This window comes from Salvia miltiorrhiza, chromosome 1 (assembly GCF_028751815.1).
Source record: "Salvia miltiorrhiza cultivar Shanhuang (shh) chromosome 1, IMPLAD_Smil_shh, whole genome shotgun sequence".
NCBI lineage: Eukaryota > Viridiplantae > Streptophyta > Magnoliopsida > Lamiales > Lamiaceae > Salvia > Salvia miltiorrhiza.
Window position 1 is genome coordinate 20,159,586 of NC_080387.1, and position 26,106 is coordinate 20,185,691.

Consider the following 26,106-nt stretch of genomic DNA (forward strand, 5'->3'; position numbering starts at 1 on the left):
CCTAAAAAAAACCTCTACACTAATCCAACTTTTTAATAAAAATTTCATTTATCTCTCTTCCACGTACACAACTTATAATTCAACAACCTTTATGTTTTATCAAGGGTAAATTTGGTTTAACACCATAATAAATTTTCAAATTTTAGTTTTTCCCACAAACTTTCATTCTTGTTTCAAAATACATAATAAATCTTTTTTTTTGGAATTTCCCATAGTGTGACTTTCCGGCGAATTTTTTGAATGATGTGGCTCCGAATTTGAATGATGTGGCATATTTAAGGGTTAAGTACCAGTTTTTCCCTCAACGTTGACACCTATATCGCCTTTAACACCCTAACGTCAGAGTTGACATTATTTACTACCTCAACGTTTCAAAATTGAAGCAAAATGCCCCCACGTTTTAACGGCTGCCCCAAGCGCAGCTCTAACAGGATCAAGCACCGTTAAAACGCATGAGACAATTAGATTGTCATGTCACGTAATTTCTATATAATTACATTGTAATGCCACGTCATTAAATTTTTGATCGGAATCTGTCATCGTTGGAAATTCCAAAAAAAAGATTCATTATGAATTTTGAAACAAAAATGAAAGATTGTGGGAAAAACCAAAATTTGAAAATTTATTATGATTTTATACTAAATTTACCCTTTTATCAATGACCTCTTTTAACCTAAAATATATTTACTTATATTTGATTTTTATTATATTTAAAAAATATATAAAAAATATTTATATTTGTAATTAGCAATTAAAAATTTTCTACACACTTAAATGAAGCTACCAACTCAATAACAAAATAAACCAAATTACAAATAGATGCGTGAAATACTAAATTGCAAATACGAAAGATACATAGTAAATTTATCTAACATTATTGAATTTTTGCTATATATGCTCAATCAAGTCGTTTCTAAGAGTTGTATGAGCTTGTCTATTGCGGAGTTGTTCCCTATTAGTCATATATGTGGATAAGCTTGCAATGCGTTCGGTAGAGTATCGAAACGGTTGATCGCTATCTTCTTCCTGTACTCTTGCAGGATTATCCATAAAAAAATTATGTGGGATCATAATAATTTTGGTATGTCTCCCGTTCATCTTCTACAATCACATTGTGTATAATGCTACAAGCCATCATAATTTTTCCCATCAAATCCTTGTCCCAAATAAAACATGAGCGTCGAAGAAATGCGAAACGAGCTTGTAGAACTCCAAACGCTCGCTAGACATCTTTTTCTGACAGCCTCTTGGTGTTGAGCAAACAACCTGTGCTTTCGAGTATGTGGAGCAACAATTGACTTGACAAATGCAGCCCATGGATGGTATATGCCGTCGGTTAGATAATATGCCATATTATTTTTGTGACCATTCACAATGTAATTAACATTTGGTGCTCGATCTTGTAAGACATTACTAAAAACTGGAGATCGATGGAGTACATTAATATTATTGCACGAATCTGGAGTTCCAAAGAAAGCACGTAATATCCACAAGTCATATGATTCCAAAATTTTTGTTGGTTTTCCACTTCTCCCAGCATATTACCCAGTCCATCTAGTTGGACAATTTTTCCATTCCCAATGCATGCAGTCAAGACTGCTAATCATGCCCGAAAATCCATGTTTTTCCTCAATATAGAGTAACCTTGTCAAATCTTGTTCAGTAGGCCTTTTGAGATACTCATCACCGAAGCAGGAAATGAAACCTTCTGCGAATTTTATTAGAGTTGTTCTTGTTACAGCTCCATTCATTCACAAGTATTCATCAACAACATCAACTGACGAGCCATATGCCAACACCCATATTGCTCTAGTACATTTCACCAATGGTGATAGACCTTGTCTACCTGTGGCATCAGGTATTTGTTGAAAATATTCGTCATTAGCAGAAATGGCCTCTACTATACGAAGAAACAAATTTTCTTGCATGCGAAATCTACGTCGAAAAACTAAGGAGTGTACGTCGGTCTTTCGACAAAATAGTCATACATCAAACGCTGCTCGCCAATCTCGCGTTCTCTATTAAAGTTCTTTCTTCTAGCTCGGGGAGTGGGATCTCCATCAATTGGGATTTCCTTGGATCATATCCTTGATGATGCGATTGATTTGATGATTTTGTTCAGCGATTTGCTCATCCCATTCATCAAACTCATCAAAATTGCAAGAGTCAAAACTTGAATCCGAATCTACCATTTAAAGATTGAAGATTTGTAAAATGAGAGAGAAAGAAATTATAACTGAGAAGAAGCAAAAGAGTCTGGCGAAATATATTGTGTAATTTTAATAGAGATACAAAATTATTTAGTATAGATAATTTGTACATGTGATATTTTTCTCATCAAAGTTGAATAGACAAACACCATTATCATATCAACTCTATTCGGAGCTAGTGTCCAAGTAGCTTGGACAATGACAATTCAATTACCATAGCATTTTTTTGGCATGGACGTGAATATAATAAGTAGGAAATGTCATAACTTTTGGAGCTACCGTCTAACTAGCTTCAATGTGAACATGATAAAGTTATGGTAAAGTTAGTGTTTAGCTTGGACAATGGCAATTCTCATGACAAAGCTTCTGCTTCACGCGTGCAAATATAGCTTGTCATAACTTTTGCTCCTACATGCATGTGAATATAGTCAAAGTTAAATAAATGAATGGATAATATAATATATAATTCATATTTCACATTTTTGCTCCTGCATGCATGCATTAACATATATTACTAATTGAAATTACATGCGTGGGATTTCCAAATTTCAGCCATTTATTTTTCAATCCATTACGTGGGATTTCCAACTTTTTAACATAAATTACTAATTGAAACTACATTAATTAGATAGAAACTAATTCAAATCCCATAATCATATAATTAAAATGACATAAACTAAAATTACAACAAAAGAAGCTACATTGACTGTCTAAACACAATTTCAATTAGACGACGTTTCATCTCTTCATCTTGTGGGGACAAATGATCTTTTTCCAACAATGTGTTCAACATAACTTCCTTCATCTTAATAGCCTTTCTTTGTTCCTTCTTTAGCTCCAAGTAAACTCTAGCCTTATGTAGTTCGGTCATTGCTTCGATCTCATTGTCTTTAGTTAGTCTCAAAGCATGAATTTTTGCAACAACTTCATTATTAGATGAAGATTCTGATATCTTACATTTTCATTTTCTTTGGCTTTATCTCTTCCTGTAGGACGGGGAATAGTTGAACAATCACTACTTGGAGTTTCTGGGTTGGAAGGTGTAGAATAGTCTTCATTTTTAGAAGTCCTCAATCTTTTGGAGCTGCCACCACTTTCTTCATTAGAAACTTCATCTTCAGGACGTAGTCGTGTTGAGGCCTCAAATGAAACATTCCATTTAGGGGGCTTACTCATAACTTCGTTGAATATAACTAAATCTTGAAACTTGCAACCACATGTTTCATACTCCCTCCGTCCCAGAATTAACGGTCCGTTTCTTTTTGGCACAGGTATTAAGAAAAGTTGAATTAGGAAGATAAAAATGATGACTACATGTTTAAATATATTATAAATAAAACTAATTATTATTCAAAATCTGCACATCTTCAAAATCTTCTACCCATTCTAAAATCTTCAAAATCTAGAGCTCAATTCAAGCTTCAAAATCTGCACATAAAACATTTCGGGCAAAATCTACAAAATCTACATTCAAGCTTCATAAAAAAGCTTCAATCTACTCAATCTACATTTCAATGTTTTTTTTCAAAATCTTCAAAACCATTTCCAAAATCTGTTCAAGCTTCAACCCATTCTCTTTGCACACAAATAGATCTCTTGCAATTTCCGACGAGATTGGCCATCGATTTTCGGCGAGAACACTGTTACAAATCACCGGAAAGCTAAATCCACCAGAGATATATGTCAATCATTTACAAAATATACGAACGAAATTCAGATTCGGGACAACATATGTGAGAGAGAGATTGAGCGAGGAGACAGAGACAGAGAGTAAGATAGAGGGAGAGACAGATGTGAGAAGGATATGGAGGCAAAGTGAGCGAGGAAGAGAAAGGGAGCCGAGGCGACCGCCAGCGCTGCATGCGCGCGCCACCGTGGCTCGCAGCGATCGTCGCGAACAGGGGAGAAAGAGAGAGCAGATATAGGGTAGAGAGAAAGTGATCTCGAGAGAGAGAGAGAAAGAATGAGGGCTACCTGAGGTAGGGGGCGGTGGTGCGACGACGACAACGGTGGCGGGACTTACCGAAGGGGTGAAATTGAAAGAGAAAATGGAGGCAGATAACCCTAGAAATTGGAGTGAGAGAAAAGAAAGGAATGAGTGAGAATAAGAGGCGCCAATCTCGCCGCGCCGGAGGCGGCGAGAACCGGTAATGTCGTCGGACGATAGAGAGTGAGATAATGCAAAGAAAGAGGGAAAGTGAGTGTATGTGTCAGAAAAGAGAGTATGTTTTGGGAATGAAAAAGGTAGAAAACTTAGGAGGGGGGAAAGATTAGGGTTTGATAGTTTCATTAAAAAATTTAATTAAATGTTAATTATAGCTAAAAAAGGAATCAAGCCATTATATATGGGACGTAAAACATGGCATTAATAATGGGACATATGAAGTAATAAATTGCATGAGCTTCTTTTTCAACATCTGCCTGGCTCATTCCACTCATTTTCCGACTATATGCTTCCTTACAAGTAGGAACCCACTTGTTTCTGTTTTCATTTAGTCGTTTTCAACGACCTTTTATCATATTGATATTTCTTTCGGTGAGCTCTTCTGGATTATCTGCTTGAGCTTGTTCATACAACTTGTGAACTCGTGTCCACAGAGAGGTAATTTTTTTTATTTCTTCCACGTACATTATCTTCACTAAGATGACACCAAGATGACATTAGAGCTACATCTTCTTTCACGTACCAAATATTTTTTTGTCCTCTTCGAGTTTTGTCTAACTGTTGGCCTTCACTAAACAAAGCCCGAGTAATATTTTGTGGTGACTGGACTTGTTCAAAGGTAGGAATTTGAGTGAGATTTGAAGAAAAATGAGAATTTTGATACTATGAAGAGTTTTGATGATCTTGGGAATTTGAATAATACGAAGAGTTCAAAAAAGAGTGGAAGTTTGGAAAATGATTTGGATTATTTGGATCCATAAATCCAAATGTTGATTTTTTTCGAAAATAGAAATACGAAAGATAAGAAAATAGAAATAGGAAAAGATTGTGTATGAGAAACTATGCCACTATGAGCAATATTCAAATTTGACATTTTCTTTTATGTGAATATTTTTAGTTACAAAATTAGTGGTATAAAATGATTACAAAATTAATAAAACAATCATTAATTAAATGATGACACTTGTGCCACATGTCAAAGCAAGAATAAAATTTACTGAAGTTGGTCTGCAATCTACATAATAATAGGTTGTGGTTGTTTTCAGTTTTAACATTTTTTTTGTCTTTTTTAGTTATGACCATTGATGATCGATCATAAATAAAAGTAGTCCCTCAAAAAAAAGCATTTTTTAGTACATATAATATATAATTATTTAAATTTCTCTTTTTTTTCTTTATAAATTTTTGTCCCATTTTATGCGAGTAAGTATGGCGCGATTAGGACGTGATTGTTAATTTAAATTACTCAAATTAGCTATCATGCTCAAGTTTGGGACCTATCTAATTCATTTAGTTGATTTAACTATTGTCCATTTTAATTTTATGTGTTTACTAGATGTGTTATGATTTACATTTATCATTAATGGCCAATGTCCTTGGATTGCTACAGTACGATTTGAGGTTATGAATTATATATCGTTAGGGGGCCGTAAATAGGGTCCAGGATGGAAAGGTCCTTGGATTGCTACAATGTGATTACATGATAAAGTTAAGGTTGAACTATTATATTATCGATAGGGGCCCGTAAATAGGGTTTAGGACATTAAAGTCCTTGATATGCTACCGTGCGAATTGAGGTTATGCATGTTATGATCGTAATTTGGACAGTTATTGCATGAAGTCCCACAATGAGTGTACTTTGTATGTTCATCTCATATTTAACATTTTCATGTCTTTAAGGTTAGAGATGCGTCGAAGGTCAAATGGTGCATTAAATTATTTTAGGAAAATGATATTTTTGCAATATTATGTTATTAGTAATGTATTTTAAAATAAAATATAAATTTTCTGATTTTCACATTAAATATTTATTTATAGTCATGATTTTTCACATGAATATTCATTAAAATTTTAATTAGATTAGGGTGTTACACGTAAAGAAGGTACACAGGAAATTTAGAGGCGCGACTCATACGCATTGGCACCAGATCACCAAAGGTAACACAGTTCATGAAGAGGTAGCTGACAAGCTCAACTTTTGTGTTCTTTTTAGTATCGTGTCTAGGTCTAGATCGAGTCTTTTTCTGTGTGTTTTGCTTGTTTTTGTGTCTGAGAGGACACTTGTGTGGGTAGGGACTCGTGGAAGTCGTAATGGGCATAATGGACAAATTCTAATGGGATCTGGGAAGGCGCCTCAACGATCAAGTCTAACGAAACCCGCAGATTGGATGTAATTCAAAGATTGAGAGTCACTTATGCTAATCTATTAGGCACAATGTTGATCAAGAAGGTAGTATCGCTCAGAACAGGAGTTCTGTAGGATCTTGGGCACGATGGAGCTGACATTTGGGAGAGCGTGTTGAAGCAAAGGCGATTGCCATCGACCAAGATGTCGGCCTGACTACCGCTCAAAATTAATCATCCATCACGGGAGGCATTTAGGGCATGAAGAGTTACAGGATGGACGAAGAAAAGATGAACAAGGAAGGAGGCTGAAATGACTAGGCGTTCAGGGCAGGACGATGACGTGGTAGATTAGATGCGGGACTATTCCTTTTTCCCCAAGTGCGGAATCGATATATTCAAATTTTCCGAATATGCATGGATCAAAGGTGAGCATATCCAAAGAGAATCCTCAATTTGAAGACTCTGTCTAGGGCAGAACCTGAACACTCCAACTGGAGGCCGCCTCTTTCGAAGCTGTAGCCGCGTGTTGGCCTTCGGCCCACGTCTGAAAATCTATAAATACATGTTGTCATTTCATTTAAAGTGTGCGCAAACTGATAGTAGATTGTGTGTGTGCCAAAAATAATTACTTTTAATTTTTTGCATTTAGTAGTTCAAGTTCCAGTTTGGGCAAGACGTTTAATTATGTTCTTTTGCCGGCAGTGAAGTATCCTGCCTTACTTTTCATTTAATAGTAAGTACATTTAATTTCATTCCAATGTCTTATTTATTTTTTATTTTCGCAATTTACTTTATGTTTAGCTAAATTTATAAATCTGGGCAAGGGATAGATGATGTGGATATGAACTAACAAATCATGAGGTTAAAATTGTATTTAAGTAAATTGCATGAATGTGTTCGCGATATGCTAGGTAAGATAACCAAGTGTCTAAATCGATTTGATTAGTTAAAAGGTCATTAATTAATTGAATAGACTTAGATCATGATAACACTCATGTTTCCATGGTTTTTAGTGTTCATATGATGTAAATTCTACGTCAAAGTTCTAGTTATAATATTTATTAGACCACTGGTTTATCACGTCATGGCAAGCAAATATAAGTAAATGTTTTTGCCGTAGGTCCTTTTTTCCTTATTATCTGCAGTATTGTTGGTAGTATTGCAGGGACAAGTTATGTTTGTGTACATTTTCTCCTCCTTTGGGGAGTTCATGCCAAAGAACTATGGTGCAATTATGTCCCTACAAAGTAATATATGTCATTTAGCTTATGCAAAAACAAAGTAATATATGTCATTTAGCTTATGCAATTATGTCCCTACAAAGTAATATATGTGTCCCTACAAAGCATACACAAAAACAAAAAAAATTACAAGCAACTAATATAAAGAGGGCTCAGTTGATAGGAATCACTTGATATGCATTTCAATACACACACTGCAAAATAATATAAAGCTGCCAAGATCAATTTGCTACGATTTAATCCCAGGTTCAGCAAATTAACAAGTTTCCAATCTACATATCACTACATTAGGTAATATACATCAAACGGAAGCATCCAAACAAATTCAAGAAGCAATAGAGTCAATACAGTTGTTTCGCAAAAAGAAACTCCAAGTCCAGTACAACCATGCTGCCAACTACTTGTTTATCATGTCGAGCAAGTAGTAGACGTAATCTGCTTTGGCATCATCCGGCAGGCTGGTAAACACATCGAGGTGTTCCACCTCCTTGGCAAGTAGGTCGGTCACCTCAAATATTACTTCTTGGGGCAGACCGGGGATAGACATCAGTTGTGAGAACAACTGCTTTCTTGCTGCGGATACATCATAATCATAACCTATTCGGCCAACAATTGTATCAAGTCTCTCCTTTGTCATGTGGCTGATTTATGCCAACGCCTCGAACAGTCTGTCGGACCCGTCTCCGTGCTTCCTCTTCCTGCTAGATGCGCCCACGGCAGCCTCTGACTTCTGGGTTTGGCTTAGTATCAACGGTCTCATAAACATCTTCGAGAGACACGTGATAGTCACCGTCAATCTGTTCTTGGCTAAGATCGATTTTGCGGTACATTTCATGAGTCGCTTCCATTAGGTCTTCAACTTCTTCACCCGTCGCCTTATGTTTTTTGAAAATCTTTCTCCATTGATCAAGGTAAGGCCAGCTCTTATAGCGCATCGTCCATGCATTTTCATCTTTCTGCCATCATCTCCAGCGGTGTTAGTATTTGATACAACAAGGTTCATTTGATTTGATAAAAAAAATAGATACATACCTTCAAAATAGCCTCCCACTGTTCGTCATTGCAGTCAAGCATGTGCTTGCCATTCACGTTGAAACCCACACCACTATGTTTCAACATCAATGATAAAGAATAGTAGTTCTTCTTCCACGTGGTCGTCTTGGAGTTTATGTGAGGCATGCCCTTCAAATCGGCAGTAGGAAATTCCTTTTTCATTGCCTCCCCCAACTTGTTCAAGTATCCCGCGCGAAATCCGTTATTGGATTTCCATCCCTGGGCGACCAACTCATTCAAAGCAGCCAATAGGACTTCTTCTTCCCTCGTCGACCAGCTTCGACGCGTCTTATCCGTTTTGTTGGTGCGACAACCTCGTGCAAACCCATTGCTGCCTACCAAGCATATGAATATTATAACAACATGCTAAATAATATACAAGTATGTGGATTGGCAACGAAATCCGCTAATATCTATAGACATATGCAACATGTCTATCCCAAAATTATTCAATCACTCAAGAGTAGACTCAATTACAGAAACTACCATGTAATCAATAATAATCAATACACACACCGCAAACATTCAGAAGTATTACTCATGAAGGGCACAAATATGTTCCATCCCACAATTGATGTCATTATATGCCAAAGAAATCAATAGAAACATATCAAAAATGTTTCTTTTATGTGTCGACCAAACTATTCTAATGTTACCTTACAAATACATAGAAATGATAGCTGCAGAACACAAAACGCCCATAAACAATTACACCCAATATCACCATGACAATAAAGTTTAAACTCAAAATTGTTTTTGTCTTTCACGCACTAATACATTATCAGATACTTTGCAAAAATTTATGGGTTAAAGTAGGACTTACGGAACCAAATTCAGGAGTCGACCCAATGTACATACAACGCAAAAAAAAAAATATCTACAGATTTTTTTTTCGTGTAAGCGAGTCTAAGTGCGTCGACATTTAAGGAAAGTTCATGTTTCTCCGAATTTTGCAGGTCGATTCAATCATATATCCAAGTAGATAAATCGATAACTCACCTTGAGTCGCGAAGCTCATGTTGAAAAAGCTTCGATTCAACGCAAACCCAAGCGAAATGTCTTCCAAATCTGAACAGAAGCGGCGAGCCCTAGTGTTTTGGCGCTGGAAATGAGAATCGACAATTATGTATTGTCAGTCTCAAGTTGAGGATACGCTGGCCATTTTAGAATTTGTAGAGGGGTATATGTGTAAATGTATCAATTAATCTACCCATTGTTATTGAACACCAAACACCAGCTTTATTAAACTAACTAAAATATCAAACATAAATTAAGCTAGTTAATGCACTCTTATGTAGGAAACGAATCCAGACGTAAAATATGCGCCGACAACCAATTACACACACCAAATGGGTCCTTAGTCGTATTATGTATTCGTCAAGTCATGATATCTTATCTCGTACACGTTTGGTAGCTTGTATTATGGCAAAATAGCAAAGGTATACAGTGTAGTACGTTTGTTTGGTACTCAGATACGCATCTCACGAAGCCCGAAAAAAGGGGGAGGCCCAGTGAAATTTCATTGTTCCTTCTGTAATACCCACCTGAGCCCCCATCGGATACCTTTTCCAGCTCTTATCTGAAATTGAATTATGCCTTAATTTCCCTTTGCTTATCATTTAAAATTCATCAAATCTGATAACTCACATCTCCCTCTCTCGATTTCGTTCCCGGCGATGCTATCGTCGACCGCCTCACTGAGCTCGACGTGCCGCATCCGGCGGCTCCCTTCATTCTTTCCCTTATTCCTCCCACACGCAAGGTCATCACCAAACCTCTTCCTCCATCTGGAACCCGCCGCCGCCACTGTCTCCCCCTTCTTCTCTATTCCATCTCATACCTCTTGAAGAAAGCACAAAAGAAAACCCTAAAATTCATCTCTCTGAATTTTCGTTAGCCGCTGCCTCTGGAAGGCCGGCGAGCGGCGCCACGTTACCCCAATACCCACCTTATCTCCCTTCAATTCTCTATTTCTCTGGCTCGATCTTCCTCTTGATCTAGCCTGGCATACAACAACAGAAGGCGTCACCGCCGCCGTCACCTCTTCGATTCGATGGGATAATTCAGCCCACACCAGACCGGCGACCGAGACAACAACCACCTGCTGCTGCCATCTAGTGGCAAGGCCGTCATCTACCTTCCTCTCCTCTCGATTCTGGACTCAACTTGATCTTAAGCCGAGCCCAAATGGCTTGGTTCTAAGCACAAGAGTGAAGCATCACTCTATCTTACTGTAATTAACTTAACTTGGGAAAGATAGGATTTTTGGTGGTTTTCCCATTTGATTTCCAGTTTGTGAATCTATCTCTGTACACACCAACACCATAGCTAATTCTATCTTGTAGTGAAATATAGCTTTGCTAAGGTTAGCCATTTATGCATATTGGTTTTTCCTCATTTCTTCCCAACTTAGGCACCTGTTTCGAATTTCACTGGTTTCCCAAAATTATGTTTTTGAAATTGATTTCATGCTTTTCACGTGTTGGGGTTTAGATTTGAACCATTATTCCTTTCAATTCCTGTACATGAATTCTTGTTTTAAATGCACGTTTGAGGTTTTGTTGTGAAGACTTCCCGCTAGGGTTCCGATGTGCAGTCTGGGTCACAAATGGTGGGAGGTTTTTCGTCACCTCCATTTTGTGCCGTGCAAATTTAAATTTAAGTCGATTTCATGTTTGTGATCTTTTGATGGTTGCTAATTTAAGTAGCTAATTAACTCAACTTGTGCATAATTGATAAGATGCGTGATTGAGTATTTTTATCTTTAAAAGTAGATTTTTTTCAATCTCATCATTTCAATGGGATAAGAATCAAACAAAATTAAGTTAAATGATATAAATAATCAAGGGCCTTGGATATTTTAAAGTTGCAATGGGATTAACCTTACTATTTTTATCTATCAAGATTAATTCTTAAATAAACATAAATTAATCCTCAATGTAGATTACATTATTTTGTCCATATAACAATTAGATACTCAATAGTCTCATATAGCTTTACATATTTTATTATTTAATGTCGAATCACATATTGGATTTAATTATAGTAATAAAAAGTTCAAATTTTCTAACTCACTTTTTTGATAATATGCGTCATTGAAGTAAATCGATGTCTTTAGTTGACTTTAAAAAAGAAAAAATTTCCCACGAGAAATTATAGTTCGTTCATCCAAAGAGTGAATGGAAAAACATATAGTTTTAAGTTACCTGGCCCAAAAAAATAAGGCAAAGATGCGAGAACTTCTATATTGTGAAGACATATAAAAGTGACAGCTATCAGAATAAAAAGTGTCAAAATTTCTTTTATTCTCCTACTAAAAGTGACAATTATCACCAAAAACAAATGACAATATCATATACTCCATCTCTGTTGGTACGTCCTCACACGAGTCAACCTAAGAAAAATACATTGTCCAAATTTTCACTTAAAATATTTGGGTAGCCAAGATTAAAATATGAGGGATTCATCGCAGTAACAAAATTATTGCTCAAATCCTCCAGCTATAATAAATAATTCGTCTCACATTAATATGATAGCGTCTGTAGTCCAACGGTTAGGATAATTGCCTTCCAAGCAATAGACCCGGGTTCGACTCCCGGCAGACGCATTTTCAATTTTTTTTCTCTATTTTCCTTAATTGTTCTCCTTCTATTCTGATTATCAGACGCATTAGTTTTATTTTTCACGACTTAGGGGGGTGTATTCGTTGTGGATTTCCATGAAATTCACATAGATTCTAGACAACTTTCAAAGAATTTGTGGTTGGATTTCACCCCGATTTTCACTGATTTTCGAAGAATTTAGGGGATAATTCTGGAATTGAAATCCATGATGCCAACGCCCGCTGAGTCCCAGCGACCGCTGGGAATCCAGCGAGCGCTGGAAACCAAAAAGGCATCATGGAAACCCAGTGTTGAGCAATGCATTGGGCACCAAAACGGCACAGCAGCTGAGAGGTGAGGGGTGCGCCGGGGCGGTCCCGGAGGAGTCGGGGAGAGGAGAGATGGTGCGGCGCTCACACTGCACTGGGGGACTGTGGGCCTGCGGCGGCGGCAGCGGCAACGGCGTGGCGAGAGACACGGAGCGCGTAGAGAGAGAGAGGCAGAGAATTCAGACTCGCTCGAATCCTGGACAGCATATGCTGGAATCCAGCATATGCTGGACTCTCTCAACGGTGGCTGAGTTCCAGCGCTAACTGGCTTCTTGGCCGCGGGCGCTGGAACTCAGCGCTCGCTTAAAACTCAGCGCTCGCTTAAAATTTCATGGATTTCAATTCTCGTGGTTCTTGGTCGGATTTCGTCGTGTGTATTTTTTGGATGAAATCCATGAAAGTCATTCCAGATTTTAAGTCAATGGAATAACGAATACACCTAGATTTGTATGGATTTTAAAAAGTCTGAAACGAATACACCCAGATTTATATGGACTTTTAAAAGTCTTAAACGAATACACCCAGATTTCTGCAGACTTTTAAAAGTCTGGAACAAATACACCCAGACTTTTAAAATCCATAGAAATCTATTAAAATCCACAACGAATACACCCCCCTTAATTTTTCAATTCTTTTTTCCCTTAAATCAGTATTGCATCCCTGAAGTAACGATAAACATTCGACTTTACAAAATTAAATTATAAATTGCAACATTCTATGGCCCTACACTATTATTCTGCAGATGATCTGAGTAAAAATCACAATAAATCCGCTCCAAACACAGAGCAGGTATACATAGATAGAAATATTGATGATATATACACATTACATATATCCCGTATGTTTGAGGTGCAATATACAACTAGAGGTTGTGAGTGAGCTAATCGTTTTCCGATCTATGTAGATTGTGGAGGATGTACAAGGAAGCCGAAGACAAGAATATACACACCGAGTAGGTTAGTAGGTCGAAACCGGTTGTTATGGTTACCATCTTGCTCCTTTCAAACATCTTCACCAGTAGGATCATCACTATCACATGCCCGACTTTCGTCTTCAGCTCGTTCAGTGAGCTGATCTTCATCCACTTTGGCCTCTCCTGCAAGCCGGAGAACGTTTTTAGGTCTTAATGAAAGATGACAGCAGAGGAAGGACACAAACTTACCTTCAAAGCAAACATGCCGAACAAGGAAGATCCCTTGAGCGCGCGGTCAGAAGCTGCAGGGACATTCGGGGGCACATTTGAAATGAAGAGTCCGTACAACCCCATCCCAAATATTAACATGACAGTCCCGGCAAGATATACATCTGGAATTGAGAGATATGAATACAAAATGAGGTTCTTCTCATTTAGGTTAAAAAAAATTAATGGAAATAGTATGTTTTATTCAAGTTGGTTTGAAAAATAGTGAAGATGAAAACATGTATTGTTTCCACAATGCAATTTGGTAATATGCAGTCTTGAGTTTCAAATGCCAGGAGTTAGAAGGTTCCTTTTGGCGTTCAATCTTGCAGCAAGAGAAGGGAAACTATAAGACCATAGAAATGCAACTTTTCTCCTCTACGAACTTTGGAGACTCACCAATGGCTTCAACTAGTCGTAGAACCATTTGGCCGGAATGGACCCCTTTAACACAGCTCGTCCAGTATACTTTGTACGCATCAAATATGTAGACGCATCCCTATAAAACCATCATTCATTCTCAACAGAAGTCTTTAAAAGTTACACAAAGGCATTGATGATTGCAAATACTCATCCAAATGAGGAAAGCTAAAAGTTATTCGACACATTTTCTTTAATTTGAACTAGTGGTATGACTCAGTCCAAATGTTGGCATGTAACTAAACCATGCTACTTAAGTCTATAAATTTTTTGTTTCAGGAATATCGTACTCATACACACCATACGATGACTCATCTTATTCTTTAAATATGTTTGCTAGTTCATGGATATATTGGCTGATTAATGTGTTGATGACATTCTAGTTATACAGACTAGGTAGTATTTTGTCAATCATATTGTGGTCACTCTACAATTTCCTGTCATGAATCCAACAGATTCTGTAGTAAGAGCAGACAAGAAGCTATAAACTTGTTGCATCGTGCTAAGATAAAATAACACATATCAAGTTTTACGAAGGAAGCAAAAGAGAAGTGGAAAAATTGAGATCATTGGCCTTCTATCTGAGCTGAAATTGCCAGATAAGAGAATGTAAGAGAGAGAGTAATTACATTGAGAAAGCACAGCACCGAGCCAGCCAATGAACCGGCAACTGCTAGGAGTGCCAAAAACCGGAAATCAAATATGACCTGCACAAGTTAAATAGATTCAACAAACTAAAAATAAATGACACTGGTAACATATGAGTATATCTAAGCATAGACTTCTTTTTCTTTAATTGTTATACGTTATATGTTATTACATGATTAGTTCTTTTGGTGATCATGAGCATGACTTTATTGATGAAATTCAGCTCATCATCCCCCACTGGTTATATAGGAAATTTCTACATCAAATTATCCAGGCTAAAGCTAAATTACAAAGTTTTAACCAAGAAATGTGATTAAATTGATCAAGAAAATATCTGCAAAGCTGACAATAAAAATCTACTCTTTTTACCAACCTTAACCATTGCACTGAACACATTGCAGAATAATTAAACACTCAAGCATCAAATCTATTCCATCGAAATCAAATAACCATCTAGCCTAGGTTTAACCTATCTAATTTCACCACAACAACACTATTCAACATTTGAAGCAAATCCCCCACACAATATTTTTTACAGCTCCATTCTGCCCCAAAAATGAAACTCGATCGTCTCTTCGATAGTGAAAAGAATTCTACAGCAAAAGCACAATTAAAATAAATAAAAAATTGACATACCCTCTCAATATTGGACTCGGTAGATTGTACAAATTGTACGACCGAGCTTCCATTCGGATTGGCGAGGGTATAATTATAGGGCAACTCCGGCGGCTCAACAAAGGGCGCTTTCCCTTTTGCCGAAACTCCAAACTTTTCAGTTGATTGTGATTCTTGAGAAGCCTCTGCTGAGGAAGCAGACAGTGAGATTGAGCGTTTTCTGGAACCTTCCTTGGTAAAGTGTGGATTAGATTTGAATAGCGAGAGAGCGCTGGCTGAAACTGAAGATGAGAGCAGCGCCGCCATTGATAGAAAAATTAAGAAAACAAGTGTAGATCTTTGTTTGGCAGTCTCGTGGACTGTATGTGTCTTGGAAAAGTCGGTGTGCATTTCGCAATCAGCTCATAGCGGGTAGCGCGAACCGAACCAACGGTTACTTTTCTATGTAATCAATAAGGCTGTTGGGTTGTAAATACTCGAATTTTTTCTATTTTTTGATTTTGTACTCTAATTTTAAAATTTGCTTATAAATAATTGAATTTTGTATTTTTTTTAATTTTACACTCGACGAATTTTTACTTGCAAATCGTTGTTGACATATCAACGAAATTGACATCTCAAACCTACAATTACATATTCTAGATTCTACATTGAAAACAAATTTATCGACTTCATTATCGACTTCAACAATGGTTGGGGGTAAAAATTCGTCGGATGTAAAATCGAAAAAAATACAAAGTTCAAGTATTTATAGGCAAATTTTAAAGTTGATGTGCAAAATTAGAATATGGAAAAAGTTCAATATTTACAGGCCAATACCCTTAGGCTGTGCTTGCTTTTAGGAGTGTGCAGCGGGTCGGACCCGGACCGACCCGCCGGGTTTGTAGACCCGAAATTTTTAGAAAAGCGGACCGACCCGGACCAAAACTGTCGAGCGGGCCGACCTGGGACCGGACCGAACCCGAGCAACAGGTCTGGTTCGGTCCGGGTCAGACCCGCTAATAACCTAATTTTTTTTATATTTTTTTTCCTATGTTTTCACCTATTTTTCAGATCTAAAACATTAAAAATACGATACCAAAACACATATCATAGTCTCAAATTTTCGCAATTCACAATCACAAAAAACAAAACATAAATCACAATCAATCAATTACATGTCCAAGCATTGAAGTTCATAAAAAAATATTAATTATTAAATATAAATATTAAATATTAAATTTTTAATAGCATGGGTCGGTTCCGGGTTCGCCGGGTTTCGACCGGGTTCGACCCGGACCGACCCGAAAAACTTTCGGTCCTCAAAATAAGACCCAACCCGGACCAAACACCTATAGTGGGCCGGTTCGGTCCGGACCGAACCCGTCGGTCCGGGCGGGTTCGGCGGGTCCGGGTTGGGTTTGCACACCCCTACTTGCTTTGAGGTATAAGGGGATGATAAGTTACATATATCACCTTACATTTCGTTTTCTTTGATGTATAAAAAAAATTCGATAATTTTTCAAGCAACCCCTTATCCCTTGGGAAAGGAATAATTTTATTTAAGAGAGTGTGATATAATTTTATACCACCTTACATCAACAAGGAAGCCAGAGAGTTCGTCCGCAAGTGCGAAGCTTGCCAGAGACATGCCGGGCGAATCAACATACCAGGGGAGCCTATGGGTGTCATGTACGCGGCGTGTCCGTTTGACAAATGGGGCATTGATATAGTCGGAAAGTTGCCTACAGCACCGGGAGGAAAATGCTTTCTTATCGTGGCAGTAGATTATTTTTCTAAATGGGTTGAGGCTGAGGCTGTGGGCAAGATAGATGAAGTGACAGTGGAACGCTTCATTTGGAGGAACATCTGTTGCAGATTCGGTGTACCGAGAATCATTGTGTCTGACAATGGGACTCAGTTTACAGGGCAGAGGATAGCAGATTTCTGTGATCGAATGGACATCACTCAGCGCTTCGTCTCAGTGGCTCATCCACAAGCAAATGGCCAAGTAGAATTAGCCAACAGAACAATCTGCGAAGGAATCAAGAAGAGATTGAACCAGAGCAGAGGGAAATGGGTGGAGGAGTTAGACACCGTTCTTTGGGCCTATCGCACTAGCCCAAAAACGGCAACAGGGGAGGCACCTTTCACATTGGTATACGGATCCAACGCAGTGATACCAGCAGAGGCCAGATTGGAATCATACCGCATCATCACCTACGATACAGAGCATAACGCCGATCTCCGGAGAACTGAGCTCTACCTTGTGGAAGCACAACGGTAAGAAGCGCAAATCAGAGCAGCAAAATATAAAAGTGTCATCAAAGCAGGGTACGACAAAAGGGTCAGAGCAAGGAAGCTGGTCAAGGGTGATCTAGTATTGAAAAGAGCAGACGCATTAAAGGCAGTGGGCAAGTTTGAAGCAAATTGGGAAGGACCATTCATCATTACAGAGGTCTTGGGTGGCGGAGCGTACACATTGTCGGATTCAGACGGCAGAGCTCTCCCCAGACCATGGAATATAAACACACTCAAAAAGTTTTATGTATAACTGCTTCTTAGCAGGAGTAATCACTTGTAGACCGGATACTCTTTTTCCCCACAGGGGTTTTAACGAGGTCCGGGGCCATGATATCAATAAAACAGATATGTGGTTCTAGGGAATTCCCTGGTGTTGTGTTCGTTTATTTCAATTATTGCTTTCTTACCTTATATATGCTATTTAACATGTTCATGCAGAGCATTGCACATGTCACCAGAGGGGGGAGTAGGGTGTATACCCATAATCCCCAATTTTCAAATTCAAAATACAAAATGCTTCTTAGCAGGATAAGGGAGAAACAAATACAAAAACTGCTTCTTAGCAAGTCAAAGGGAAAACAAAACATCAGGAGCTGGTGACTTCGCCCCCATGTGCCAACACTTCAAGCTTTTCTCCTCCGTTGGGAGATATTCATGCCAGATCTACCTCAGATCCACTCCGGATTTACCCCACACCTGCAGAATACCAAGAAAAGCAACAAGTCAAAGTGCCAGAGGGAAAGAATACGGAGGAAAAGACCAATCAACTTCCAGATCTCGGGAAACCGGTAATAATGCTCTCAAATACAGGAAGTCCCCTCCTCACAATCACAAAGCTAGAGACCTGCACTGGAAGCACAGAGGGAAAAGCAAAGCCTTCAAGGATATGAATGTTCTGAGGGGAACTTCCCTTACTTGAGTGCCTTACAACCAAGCTAGGAATGGTTCAGGGGGGAAACTTTCTTCAGGAACCCTGGAGATAAAACTCTCAAGCGGGGGAGAGTCCTGTCTTTGCAGTGTACAACCTCTTAATAGGACTCGCTCCCCCGATTGAGAGCTTTACAACCAAGATGGGGAAAGATACAGGAAAGGAGAGACAAAGGGCCGGCAGATTTGGGGTCTGAGAGGAAGTCGGAAAAGGGTAACGAGGGAGCTTCCTGTAGGAATCTTGGAGATAAAACCCTCATGCGGGGGGGAGTCCTGTTTTCTTTCAGTCACCAACGGGCGCCGGCGTACTTTCACAAAAGGACTCACTCCCCCGACTGAGGGCGTTACAACCAAGATAAGAAGGCATTTTGAGCCAAAAAGACGGGAGATCTAGGGTTTGAGAGGAGAGCAGTTTGGGGCGGCGGAAAGAAAAGAAGGGATTCTGAGCTAGGTCATGAAGGATGGAGGGGCATATATAGAGACGGTATTAGGCCTAAGAAAGGGGCCAAGGGGTAATGGGCTCACGCGGGTTTATGGGTCGGCGAATGGAACAAGAAGTAATTGGGCCAACATGTTCATAACAGAGTATTGCACAGGTCACCAGAGGGGGGGAGTAGGGTGTATACCCGTAGGTCCCAATTTTTTAATTCTAAAATTTCTTCTCAAGAAAAGCAGAGGAATCACGCTCCAGCAGAGCAGAGGAATCACGCTCCAGCAGAGCAAAGAAATCACGCTCCAGCAGCGCAGAGAGGGGGTTACCACTTAATCGTAAGCCGCGAAAGTTGGTCGTGCCATCCGGGCCTTCCATGCTCCGCGCAGAGGTTGCACATAATCGTAAGCCACGAAAGTTGGTTGTACCCCCCCTGGGTCCTCCATGCTCCGTGCAGAGGTTGCACTTAACCGTAAGCCACGGAAGCTGGTCGCACCCCCCGGGTTTTCCAGGCTCCGTGCAGGGGGTTACTATTTAATCGTAAGCCGCGAAAGTTGGCCGTGCCATCCGGGCCTTCCATGCTCCGCGCAGAGGGTTACTATTTAATCGTAAGCCGCGAAAGTTGGTCGTGCCATCCGGGCCTTCCATGCTCCGCGCAGAGGGTTACTATTTAATCGTAAGCCGCGAAAGTTGGTCGTGCCATCCGGGCCTTCCATGCTCCGCACAGAGGGTTACTATTTAATCGTAAGCCGCAAAAGTTGGTCGTGCCATCCGGGCCTTCCATGCTCCGCGCAGAGGGTTACTATTTAATCGTAAGCCGCGAAAGTTGGTCGTGCCATCCGGGCCTTCCATGCTCCGCGCAGAGGGTTACTATTTAATCGTAAGCCGCGAAAGTTGGTCGTGCCATCCGGGCCTTCCATGCTCCGCGCAGAGGGTTGCTATTTAATCGTAAGCCGCGAAAGTTGGTCGTGCCATCCGGGCCTTCCATGCTCCGCGCAGAGGGTTACTATTTAATCGTAAGCCGCGAAAGTTGGTCGTGCCATCCGGGCCTTCCATGCTCCGCGCAGAGGGTTACTATTTAATCGTAAGCCGCGAAAGTTGGTCGCACCCCCCGGGTCCTCCATGCTCCGCGCAGAGGGTTACTACTTAATCGTAAGCCGCGAAAGTTGGTTGCACCCCCCGGGTCCTCCATGCTCCGCGCAGAGGGTTACTATTTAATCGTAAGCCGCGAAAGTTGGTGGCACCCCCCGGGTCCTCCATGCTCCGCGCAGAGTGCTCAAGCTGGGATGGGAAGCAGCTTGGATGAGAAGCAGCTCGGATAGGAAGCAGCTTAGGTGGGAAACAGCAAAGGGGCACTTGGATGAAAAGCAATCACGAAATCTCTGGCAGAGAAGTTAACCAAATCCTCGTAAGAGGAGGCGGCAAAATCTCTAGCAGAGAAGTCAACCAAATCCTCGCCAGAGGAGTCATCAGAATCCTCACCAGAGGAGTCACCAAAATCCTTGCCAGAGGAGTCATCAGAATCCTCACCAGAGGAGTCATCAAAATCCTCGCCAAAGGAGTCATCAGGGCCCTCGACAGAGGAGTCATCAGAACCCTCGCTAAGAAGGGTCATCAAAATCAAATCAAACAAGCAGAGGAGATGCGAGAATATAAACTCAGCAGGAACAAGCAACAAAAAACAACACAAAGAACGAAGGGAAAAAAGCGACATAAGCGGAAAAGAAGTTTCATAAAAACGTGCCAAGGAGGCACAACTGTACACCAAAAATCGGAGGTAAGTATTCAGTCTGTACAAAATAAAGAGTTACAGAAATTATTATCAAATTAGGCAGGAGGGATGGAGGCATCTTCAGGGGAAGTAGAGGAAGTGGGAGCAGAGGCAGAGGATACTGGAGGAGGAACACCACTGGCAGGGGTCTGGCTAGCAGAGGTTCCCTCTGTAAATACTGGCAGCATGCCAGCTTCCTTCACCGCGGGAAGACGGACTCCCAAGTCCAGCAATTGCACGGCTTCTTGTACAAACATTTTCTCATCTCGATACAGGGAAAAAAGCTGATCCATCGCAGAGGAGGAGGAAGCAGAATCTTCAGAAACGGAGGCCGCCAAATCAGAGGGCAGAGGAGGCACCACACCATACTGGGAAAAACTTCGGGTACTTTTGTTGGTGGGATCCCGCAGCCGGTTCACAAAGCCCGCCAGGGAAGCAGAGAAAGCAGGCGCATACAACGGAGCGGAGGGCACTGAAGCAGACCCAACCCCAAAGGCGAAATAGGGAATGGCCCTCTCCAGCACTGGATACCACCATTCTGGTTTCTTCGGAGAATCCGCAGGGATCCCCATCAGCTTATTTATTTCCTCATCATTGAGGTTATCCATCAGGGCATGCAAATCCAGGGTAGCGAGCTGCTCCGAGGTCGCCCCCGCCATCTCTAACGCCTTGGAGGCGGACTGTTGTATCACATAGGCAAAGAGGGGTCCGAAATCCTCCAGGTACTCTTGAGTCCGCTTGAAGGCCGCCAAAGTGCCTTCCAGCATCAACCCCAGAAAGTGTTGACCCTGCGGAGACAAGAAATACTCCAGGCGTTGATCTCGCGCCCCCAGGACATAGGCACGATTCTGCGCTTCCACGAGCGTCTTCTTCCAATCACGCCGAGTCGCCTTGTAGGCTTCTTCATATCCCGCCTTGAACCTAACCAGGTTCTCATGACTTTCCTTGGTTGTCCTTGTTAGTTCAGAAACCAGGGAAGACTTCTCCACCTCTGCCTGGGCCAGCTGAGCCTTCAACTCAGCAATCTCTGCTTCAGCCTTACTCAGACGCTCCACCACCCCAGCGACATCATCATCACGCTTGGCGATGTCCGCCTGCTCCTTCTCTCTTTCTTTTTCTGACATATCATAGTCATGAATGCACTTAACAGCTCCCCACATCCGAGCCTCCACCTGCAAGAAAACAAAAAGGATTCCGACAGAACAATAAAGAGGTTAGTAATTTCGTTTTTACTATGATAAAAAGTATAAAAAGCAAGGTACCTGAAGAGCCAACTGGCACAGCTGAGTAACTAAAACCCCCCGGGTTAGCTTCTCCACTTTCTCCTGGTCCTTGGAGTGGACACGAGCTATCAAGGCATCGATTAACGCCTGCCCCGACAGACTCGAAATTGGCCCAGGAACAACATCCTCTGGTTCTTCAGCAGAGGCCACAGCTTTGCCCTTGCCTTTTCCACCTACAGAAGGGAGGGTCTTCAATCCACCGGCAGACTTCTTCGCTGGTTCCTTACCCTTTCCCCCGGCGAAAGGGAAGACCCTCGAACCACCAGCGGACTTCTTCGCTGGCTCCTTGGACTGACCGGCCTTCTTCAGGCCTTCCTGTTTCTCCTTCTCCCCCACGGAGATCAGGGAACCCCTCTTTCTTTTCTTCGAAAGTTCAGTCAGGGTGACACCGGGGACCGAATCAGGTGAAGGAACTTCATCAGTAATATCCACAATCTGGATATCCCCTGCACAGGCGCCAGATGCACCATCAGTACTGGGATGCCTGCTCCTATGAACAAGGGCGCCTGCATCAACCTCCTCTACATCAAAGGGGCGGGAGGCTTCCACATTCCCCTCTGGGACCTCTACCACCGGGGGAATGATGACCAGCTCGGCCCCAGCTGGTTGTTCTGAGGGAGCAGTTCGGGAAGCAGAATCCCCCGAGCCATGCTCCCCGCTGGGAACAGGAGAAGCAATAGTGGGTAAATTGTCCCCGCACTTCTTCCTCCAAGACATGTCTGCAAATCAAAATGCTATACCATTAGCATCAGGGTAACAGAAGTTAATGTATTTTTCTAACTCATATTCTTTACCTATTGATTTCTGTGGATATAGGGGAAACAGGTCATTGTAAGCCAGAGCCGAATTATTCTCAGCAATGTATTTACAGTCTAAGGGCTGGACTTTGTTCATAGCATTCAGACGGGCTATGACATCCAAATCAAAGGCAGAGGGAGCTTCTGGGGAGGCTGGTCTATAACTAGTCCGGGGATTGTGCCATTCCAGCTCCTGAACATGATAATCGCGCCAGGTGCCGAACAGGGTGCGCACATAACAATAATAGCTCAAAAAGCCGCCATCAGAAGAATTTAGAGAAGAAAGGAAAGAAGTGGGAAATCTTCGAAGACCCGCAAAGCTATACAAAGGATTGCCCTGCATGCGAAGAGATTGGGTTTGACAGAACAGTTTGGCAGTGTCCTTAACACCGTGGGCTCGGCAAAGGATATGGAAGGCGTATAGTCTTCGGATGGCAGAGGGAGCGACTTGGAAAAAAGGGATATGAAAATGGTTGCAAACATCAACCAGAAAGGTAGGAGGAGGGAGCCTTAGGCCAGCGTCTATTTGGGCTTGCCAGATGACTATTATCCTAGGGTGGCGAAGGCTCTCGGGAGGTGTTGAATCTTTAGAGAAGGCCTCGAATTTTAAACCTTCGGGGTGACGACATTTACGTTCCAATCTCTCAACCGCCGCGACGCCAAGGAGGGAGTCAGGAACACGCTTTGGGGGTAGGGGGGTCTTCTTACCCCTTTTCTTAGGCTGAGAAGAACTGGGGACAGTTTGGGAGTCATAGGAAGCAGAGGGGGAAGGGAGGTTATCAAGATCCTGGAGTTGGGGAGAGGAAGATGAAGAAGTTCGGGAAGAAGGAGAGGGCGAACGCGAGGGTTGAGGAGCGGAAGTGGAAGCCATTACCAGAAATATCAATCCTAGGGTTTCTAACACGCTCAATCAGAGCACCAACAAACTTCAAAACTACTTACACTGATCACAAATAATGGGGAAGAAAAAGGATACGCAAATTACCTAGGGCAGAGAAAAATGGACGGTAAAAACCGGAGCGGAGGGATCGCGGGAAATACGCCGGAACAGGGAGAGAATCGCCGGAAAACACAGACAAAGAAGTGCGGAAAACTTGGAGAAGAAGAATAGTGAAAAACGAGAGTTCGAATCGACTAAGTAAAAATGTACGCGGGCAACTACCAATGCGCGGGATGAGCGACGCGTGGCATACGGAAATAAATCGACGGCTGAAAACCCTTACGGAGAGGCGAAAGGACGCAAAGGTTAAAAGATAACCTCGGGGTACGGGAAAAGCACTGTAGCTCGGACAGGCATTTAATGCGGGTGACGTCATCCACGCGGGCGAGTCCTCTGACTAGTTGCACTAATCCAGAGTGAACTAGCCAGACCAGGGGGTGGGAGTAATAAAAACACTGGAGAATAATTTATAGGGTCTTATCCTTGCTTTCTTATAGTATTAAAATTCTCGTGTTTTCAGGACTTGCAGGGATCAGGGAACACATCATAACATCAGTTTAACAATACTTCAATGGTTGAACACGAAGAATACCCGGTTCAACCAGACCAGAGGGGGGAGTGGTTGATGAGGAGTAATATGTGTAGAGTAGAGAAAGGGTACAAATCAGAGGAATCATCCTCACCAGAAGAATCATACTGGTCAAAAGAATCATTCTTACCGGAGGGATTTCATCCATCAGAGACAACTCATCCACCAGAGGAATGGCTTTTGTCAGAGAAGTCCTCCACACCAGAGAAGTCCTCCACACCAGAGAAGTCTTCCATACCAGAGAAGTCAGTCACGCCAGAGAAGTCCTCCACATCAGAGAAGTCTTCCACATTAGAGAAGTCAGCCACGTCAGAGAGATCACCTCCAGCAGAGGGATCGCCAGAAACGCGGAAGATTTCCCGTGTAAAGATGAAATTCTGGATATACCCTTCGACCACGCCAAATACATGCGCCTACACCAATTTTACCATTTTACCCTTCTCTGTACTCTATAAATAGGTCGCGCACTTGTATGTTGTAATCACGCTATCATTTATTTTGAATACAACAGTTATATTTTGCTCTCGTGCTCAATTCTCCGATCGCCACTTCACTCTTTCCGATCAACTTTACTAGGTATAGTTTATGCTTTTCACCCCGTAGTTTAGGTGTTGGTTTCGTTAAACACCAGAGTGGATAAATATATTATTCTTCAAATCAAATAAGATATAACAAATGTGGCCTCACTTTAAGTGATAAGTGTATACCTCATTATATTATCCCTCCACTTAGAGGGATAAAAAGCTAACACACCCTTAATGAATATTCAATAATTAATTATTTTCTCTCTTTAAAAAAATAATGAATTATTTTCTCAATAAACTAGAAAAGTAATCAATTATAATACTCTCTCTGCCCACAAGAAATAGTCACTTTTTGCTATTTTGAGACATTCACAAAAGTTAATCTCTTTCTATTTTCAAAAAAATTCTATTAGATAGTGAGACTTATTCTTCATTCATAATATAATTAATTATCATTATTATCACTACTTTTTAAGTGAGACCCGTTCCTCAATCACAATACACATAATCTCCTTTTAAGACAATTTTTGTGGATTAATAATTAAGGAGAGTTGATAAAGTTGCAATAGGAATAAATAAATTTTTAAAAATGACGTGATCGACAATTCCAACCCGGGACATTTCATTTTATATATAATCACTTGATCATTAGAACAAAACCCATGGAAAAGAGTAGAATTTATTTTTAATACTTCCCATATCCCACTAAAAGTGGTCTGCATTTCATTTTGGACTGTTCCGCTATAAGTGGTATGTTTTAATAAACAAAAATTTTAACTCATAAAAAAGTGTAGGCCCTACCACTTTCAATCCATTTACACATTCTCTTTAATTTTCATGTTAAAAATAAGAGCTATTTATAGTGAAACAGAGGAAGTATTTTCTTTAAGGATCAAGTAAGCTCCTCAAGTATTTGTAGGTACAAATAAATTTTTAACACACATGCTTCTTCTTACTATATTAACCAGGGGGC

At 40.8% G+C, this 26,106-nt stretch overlaps 1 protein-coding gene and 1 non-coding gene across 2 annotated transcripts; one reads left to right on the plus strand and one right to left on the minus strand.

Annotated features, from left to right (window-relative positions):
- The first annotated feature begins 12,330 nt into the window (after positions 1-12,330).
- Positions 12,331-12,402, plus strand: TRNAG-UCC (transfer RNA glycine (anticodon UCC)). Its single transcript has one exon. It is a non-coding gene; the product is annotated as a tRNA-Gly (tRNA).
- Positions 12,403-13,474: 1,072 nt separating this feature from the next.
- LOC131006922 (uncharacterized) lies at positions 13,475-16,034 on the minus strand. Its single transcript, XM_057934063.1, has 5 exons — positions 15,611-16,034; positions 14,956-15,033; positions 14,306-14,405; positions 13,889-14,031; positions 13,475-13,822 (listed from the first exon to the last, which is right to left on the minus strand). Exons 1-5 carry the CDS (start codon positions 15,977-15,979, stop codon positions 13,607-13,609), a joined length of 906 nt encoding a protein of 301 aa, XP_057790046.1. The 5' UTR covers positions 15,980-16,034; the 3' UTR covers positions 13,475-13,606.
- Positions 16,035-26,106: the final 10,072 nt, after the last annotated feature.